The sequence below is a fragment of the Babylonia areolata genome, chromosome 18, assembly GCF_041734735.1.
Source record: "Babylonia areolata isolate BAREFJ2019XMU chromosome 18, ASM4173473v1, whole genome shotgun sequence".
In the NCBI taxonomy this organism is placed as follows: Eukaryota; Metazoa; Mollusca; class Gastropoda; order Neogastropoda; family Buccinidae; genus Babylonia; species Babylonia areolata.
Genome location: NC_134893.1, coordinates 23,245,121 through 23,251,836, shown reverse-complemented (window position 1 = coordinate 23,251,836; position 6,716 = coordinate 23,245,121). Strand labels below are relative to the sequence as shown.

The 6,716-nt window shown below is 43.1% G+C and overlaps 1 protein-coding gene across 1 annotated transcript in view; it reads left to right on the top strand.

Moving 5' to 3' along the window:
* The window catches only part of LOC143292192 (sphingosine kinase 1-like), a 20,806-nt gene extending 15,629 nt beyond the window's left edge, over window positions 1–5,177 (top strand). The window contains exons 4-6 of the mRNA XM_076602374.1: window positions 832–947; window positions 2,184–2,404; window positions 4,135–5,177. Coding sequence (XP_076458489.1) covers window positions 832–947; window positions 2,184–2,404; window positions 4,135–5,177 — 1,380 coding nt within the window. The remainder of the gene's footprint in view (window positions 1–831; window positions 948–2,183; window positions 2,405–4,134) is intronic.
* Window positions 5,178–6,716: the final 1,539 nt, after the last annotated feature.

The following is a 6,716-nucleotide window of genomic DNA, read 5'->3' as shown; positions in this document are numbered from 1 at the left end:
GCGTGGGAAAAAAGGGCTACAGAGAAAGGGAAAATTGAAAGCAAAAAGAAAAAAAGCAACATTTTAGTGACTGGATGAAAAGGCAACAAATTGTCACTGAACTTGACTCCAGAACACATTAATAATCTTTCACACGCATCAAGCTTTGATATGATTTTGTTTGAAGTGATAAAAGCACTGAGAGAATGTAATGTCTCTGGATGAGATGACGGCAACCCAGGAATAGAGCGGTGACCTAGTGGAAATGCACCTGATGAGGAAGTGAGTGTCCAAAGGTTTGAGTTCAGAACACCCATTTGGATTTTTACTCTCCCCTTTGCTAGAACTAGATAAGATGAGAAACTGAGGTCTTGTGTGGAGGATCAACTTTGTGCATATAAAAAGAACCCATGGCAACAAAAGAGTTGCCCTTGGAAACAAAAAATTGTCAAAATAAATTCACTTTTAATTGTAAAACAAATAGGCTTACAGACAGAAAAATAAACCTTAAAAATATTGATGATGCTACTCTTTAATGATGCGCTCACCCTGAGGAGAGCAGTCCGAAATTCACACAGAGAAATCTTTTGTGACAAAAAAATGATAAAGTAGAATACAACACAATGGTTTATGGGTAAAAATCCCTGCTTACCAACCACCATGGCAAAGTGGTTTTGGTGGCAGACTGACGACGACTGGGAGGATCACCAGAGATGCCAACTATTACGATTTCACTGTATTATGTTACGCTCAGTCGCACTCAGAATAAGTGGTAAGAGAGCATCCTGCCACTGAAAACAATGCAGATGGTGGGGCTGGAAAAAACACAAAAAGGTTGTGTTGCCTGTGCAGGTAATCAACGGACTGATGCAGAGGGTGGACTGGACCTCAGCCATCAAGAAAGCTGTGGGCTGTGTGCCGGGAGGCTCGGGGAACGCCCTGGCCTGTTCCATCAACTATGCTGCAGGGTATGCACTGCCAGGGCTAACAGGCCTCACACTTTTTTTTTTTTTTTTTTTTTTTTTTTTTTTTGACATATGAATATTAAGATTAAATTTCTTATGTGCACAGATACAACAACCACGTTCTGTACTCACATGTAGTTCTCAATCAGTGCTGAGACGGTGCTAAATATAGAAATGCATTTATGGAAGTGACTTCCAAACAATTTTTTCTTGGGGGCTTAAACAGATTATCAAATTCATATGCTAATTCGTCATTGATGAGATTCTCTATCTTGAAACAAAGGATGAGAAGAGAGAGAGAGAGAGAGAAAAAAAAAGTAGGCTATATAACAATAGGCATGAATTTCATGTTTGTTTTCCTTCTTCATCCAGCTTCTCCACTTTGTTGATGTGTAGAGTTAATGACCTGGAAGTATCCTGATAATCGGTTTCTCTTTATTTTTGTGGGGGTTTTTTTATTGTTGTTTTTGTAGTAGGTGTTATTTGTTTTGTTTTTGTTTTGTTTGTTTTTTGATGAACTTTAAGCTCACTCTTGTATCTCCTTGAAACTGAAACCTTAAGAGGGGATTGGTTCTGAGCTGCTTTCATGACATAGGCACCATTAACTTCTTTCTGATTGTCAGACATTTAGTTTGTGTTTGTGTAAAGTTTGATGAGATAGGCTTCTTGGTGTCTTTCTGATCTGTTTTCATTGATTTCTTCTGGTTTTCAGAAGTTTAGTTTGCATTTTTACAGAGTTTAATGAGAGAATCATCATCATTTATTTCTGATGACCCAACCCAACAAAACCCTACCTTAAAACTTTTCGTACCTTATCTTAACTTACCTAATATAAACCTTCATCTTCAGCTTAGCCCAACCCAACCCAAGCCAGAATTTAATTAGAGAATCATCATGATTTATTTCTGATTACCTGACCTAACAAACCTGACCTTACCATGTAGCTTTCCTTACCTTATCTTACCTTACCTTACCTAACATGAACCTTCACCTTAACCCATCCCAACCCAACCCACAGTTTAATGAGAGAATCATCAATTTGATTTTTATTACCTAACCCAACAAACCTGACCTTACCTTATAGCTTTCCTTATCTCATCTTATCTTAATTTACCTAAGATAAACCTTCACCTTCACCTTAACCCAACCCAACCCAGCCAGTCTTACTTTGAGCAGTTATATCACACTACAAAGTTTTTCATCACGCTTCAAAGTTTTTCACCGTGTGTCCCACAACAGAGAGCCCGTCCTGGTGAACCCGGTGCTTCACTCGACCTTTGTGCTCATCAAGCACCGGGTGGTGCCCATGGACCTGGTGCTGGTGCAGACCCCAAGCCGCAGCTACTTCTCCTTCCTGTCCGTGACCTGGGGCATCGTGGCCGACATCGACTATGAATCGGAGAAGTACCGCAACCTGGGCGAGGCCCGTTTCACGCTGGGGGCCATTAAAAGGATCGTCAGTGAGTAAAACACAGGGTTTGCTACAAAGTTAGGGCCGCATGGGAACTTACATCACAGATTTTTTTTCTTTGAATGTCAGTGTTTAACTTTCTCTTTGTCTGTCTGTCTGTCTGTCTGTCTGTCTGTCTGTCTCTCTCTCTCTCTCTCTCTCTCTCACTCACTCTCACTCTCTCTCTCTCTCTGTCTCTCTCTCTTTGTGTCTCTGTCTGTCTCTCTCTCTCTCTCTCTCTGCCTTTCCATCAGCTCTGTGAAGAGTGAATTGGGGTACTGCACACAACTGTTCACCAGATTCCTCCAGGTCTGTTGCCTGTGTGTCAAAGCTTTGGTCTCAGCAAGTTGATTTCCTGTCCAGTGTGCAATGTTGTCAGTCTATCATTTTTGTAACAAAGGATTTGCAAAAAGTTAAGGACCGCCGGGGAACTTTCACAATTTTCTTCTTAAGGGCATGGAGAAATGATGCTAAATTTCTGTCAGTTTCACGCTAAGGGCCATTAAAAGAATCATCAGTGAGTAACTTGTCACAGGGTTTACCAAAAAGTTAAGGACCCACTTCTGAGCTTGCAGCTTTTCTTTTCTTCTAAAGGACATGGAGAAAGGATGCTGAATTTTCAGCAAACACTTCACACTCAGGACATTAAAAGGATTACCAGTGAGTAAACAATAGGTTCACCAAAAAAGTTAGGGGTCCACTTGGAATTTGCAGTTGCTCAGTTTACTTCCAAAGAGCATGGAGAAAGGATGCGGAGTTTCCAGCAAACTGCTTCACAGTTGGAACATTAAAAAGAATTGCCAGTGAGTAAACTATAGGGTTCGCAAAAGGTTTTCTTCTCCTTAAAGGCATGGAGAAGTGATCCTGAATTGTTGGCAAACAGTTTCACACGCTAAGTGCAATCAGAAGAATCATCAGTGAATAACAAGTCACATGGTTCACCAGAAAGTTAAGGGCCCACTTTGGAGCTTGCACAGTATGCTTTTTAAGGGCATGGACAAAGGATGCTGAATTTCTGGCAAGCAGCTTCATGCTGTGGATGATTAAAAGGCTTGTCAATGATGTGAGAAAAGATACAATGAAATTGTATGTATAATTGTAATTGTAAAATTGTGTAGGCTATTATGAAATAGAAAAAAGATTGTGTTAGTTTTTGTTTGAGAATGAGTAATTTTCATGTTAGAAAAGATACTGAACTAAATTATTTGGTGGTTGATGAAACCATATTAGTTTCTGTTTTGGGACCTCAGGAAGGAATAATATATGTGTGAGAAAATACATAGCTGTTATGAAAATCATTGCTGGTTGTTGGTAAGGAATGATTTTTGAATGAGAAGAAGATACAGATGTATATTAAAATCATGTAGGTTGCTGTTTGGGGAAGGAATGATGACTGTCTGAAAAAAGATACAAATTGAAAAGAAAAAAAAGCACAGGTTGTTTGGAAAGGAATGATTTCAGCGTGAGAAAAGATATTGTGGAGATAATCAAATCGGGTTTTTGCTTGGGAAAGGATGATATTTGTGTGAGAAGGAAATTAGAGTGGTGAGATTAATCCTGAAATATATCTCACTTGATGGCGGATAAAGATAATCTGTGCTGTATCGTGGTCTACTTGTGTTTTTGTACAGTCAGTATGAAACAACATGTATGCTGTTGGCTGTGAGCCTTTGCAGTGACCAAAACAGACCCTGTCTGTGGCACACCACTTCTTTTTTCTTTGTCTTTTTTTCTTTTCAGACCTGCGGGCCTACTCTGGAAAGCTGTCCTTCCTCCCGGTTGCAGAGTACACGCCCAAATCGTCCATGACTCCCAAAGTGCTGAGCAAAATCCGTCGCTTTTCCTTGCGGAGTCTCTCCAGCTCCATGGAGAGCCTGGATTCCAGAAACTCCAAGTCTTCTTCCGTGGTTCTGACAGGCGCCAGACCCCTCAGTGGTGGGCTGTCTTGGCCGGCACCGACCACAGACAGCAAAGTGCGTAGTGCCAGCATGTCTGGCTTCTCCAACGGGGGAGGGGGTGACGTGGGTGTCACGATTGTGGAACAGAGCGGCAGCGAAACGGAAGCTTCCCCTGCCCGAGCAGGGGAGGGTGAGAGGGGAGGAGAAGGTGGGTGTGGTGTGATAGAGGACGGTGTGGGGGCCGCCTCCCCGTCACCCGCCGTCGTGGCGGTCACAGCAACGGAAACGACATCCGGGGTGCTCCACCACCACCACCACCACAACTCTCACCCCTGGCACCGCTCATCCGGTGGTGCTTCAGACGACGGGGACAGTGCTCCATGCTCCGTGCCCAACGGAACCGCCACCACCACCACCACCAGGAGACGGATGGTGTCGTACCCGGAGGTGGAGGAGGAGACGTTGAGTGCGGCCAAGGAGGACGGGCAGGCGGTGCCCACGCCGCTGTTGCCTCCCCTGGACCAGCCCGTGCCGGAGCACTGGGTGGTGGTGCAGGGCCGCTTTGTGCTTGCCTGCGCCATCTACCAGACGCACCTGGGCAGCGACATGCTGGCCGCGCCCTCCGCCCGCCTCTCTGATGGCGTCATCCACCTCATGTTCGTGCGGGACGGCATCTCACGCAACCACCTGCTGAACCTGTTCCTCAGCTTCAGCGAGGGCGTGCACGTGGACTCACCAGAGGTGGAGTTTGTGCCGGTGCTGGCCTTTCGCCTGGAGCCGGACGTCAATGGCGGCAACATCATGATCGACGGGGAGAGGCTCAACCCTGTGCCCGTGCAGGGCCAGGTGCTACCTGGAGTGGCCCGCATCATGGCCATCCAGTGACCCGCCTCATCTCCCTCCTCTTTTTTTTTTTTTTTTTTTTTTTTAATGTTGGGAGCTTTTGTGAGGGCTATAGATAACTAAATCCCTGTCCTTGATTTGTGAAATGTATATATCTAAATTCCCTTGTCCTTGAAAATGTGATAAGCAGACCACAAAAATAGAGTCTTAATGAGAGGTTTTACACTTGTATTTTTATTCACTTTCTGTGTATGTGTGTGTGTTTGTGTGTGTGTGTGTGTGTGTGTGTGAAGCAGCCAAAGAAAGGAAGTGTATGTGAATGAATATATGCCAGATTATGCTAACATTAAAATGGGAAACATTAAGATGTGAAACGACTTTGTCATGTATGTTATCTTCAGGTGTGTTGATACAACTTTGAAAGAAAAGAGGTGAAGTTTCTGTTTGAAGTAAATCGTTTTGTTATTAACTAGAATATGGGAAGCTTGGGGAAGGAGAAAGGGTGTCTTTTCATCATCCCACTTCCTGATCAAAATTCACATTTCATGAGTGTATGTTTGCATTTTGGGATGTATTGTGGGTATACGCATGTAAAAGGGATGTAATGGGACAGTTTCACATTCAACACCTGACTCCATTGGCAATGATCTGTTCCAGAATGAACCTTCTCTAACCCTTGTTTGTTATCTGAACATGTCCAAGAAAGAGAAAGCAGTAACTGTACCAAGTTAGATCTCTCCTCCATTACTTTAGTTTCTGTTGCTTGTCGTACACACCGCAGAGAAGCATCGCTCAGAGCTGACCGACCAAAGTGTAACAAGGTTAAAGAGTCACACATTGGAGGTCCATTGTGATATATTTTGATGTAATCCAGTTTCATGTAGTAAGATATTGTGATAACCAGCCTTTGATCTCTTTGATTACACCTGGAAGCACATTCCTGTACCTTTACAACCTCTGATCAATATTCTCTTCTTGGAGGATGAAAGGAAGGGGGAAGAAAGGAACAGAAAAGAAAGGAAGAGAGAAAGAGTAAACGAATGAAAGGCAGACATATGAGGATGGACAGCTTTTTAGAATTGTTCTGTGTTTTGTAGCATTTCATTTTATCTTTGTTTGAATGTTGGTTTTTAAACTTTGATTGATTGTGAAAGATGTATGCCTGCGGTGTGGTAGATTGGGTATGTTGTGTGATTTTGGGGAGCAGGATTTTGTGTGATGAGAAAGGGATGAAATCTGGCCTGGGGATTTTTTTTTTTCTTGTTTCCTATCTACCAGGTGCACACACACACATACACAACCTTAAACATACATGCACGTGTACACACACACACACACACACACACACACGTTTTCATTGTGTTGTATTTATCACGGTCTTTCAACCATTGCACAAACAAGTACCTTCCCATTCTTTACCCTCCCACCCACACGCTCATGCTCCTTCCCCCCCTTTTTTTCTTTTTTTTTTTTCTTTATTGATTTTTGGCTTTGCTGTGGATACTTATTGTTTGTACATTGGTTCAGACTAAGGAGTGTGGTGATGGTGATGATGTGCTAATTCGTTGCCTTGTTGTTGGG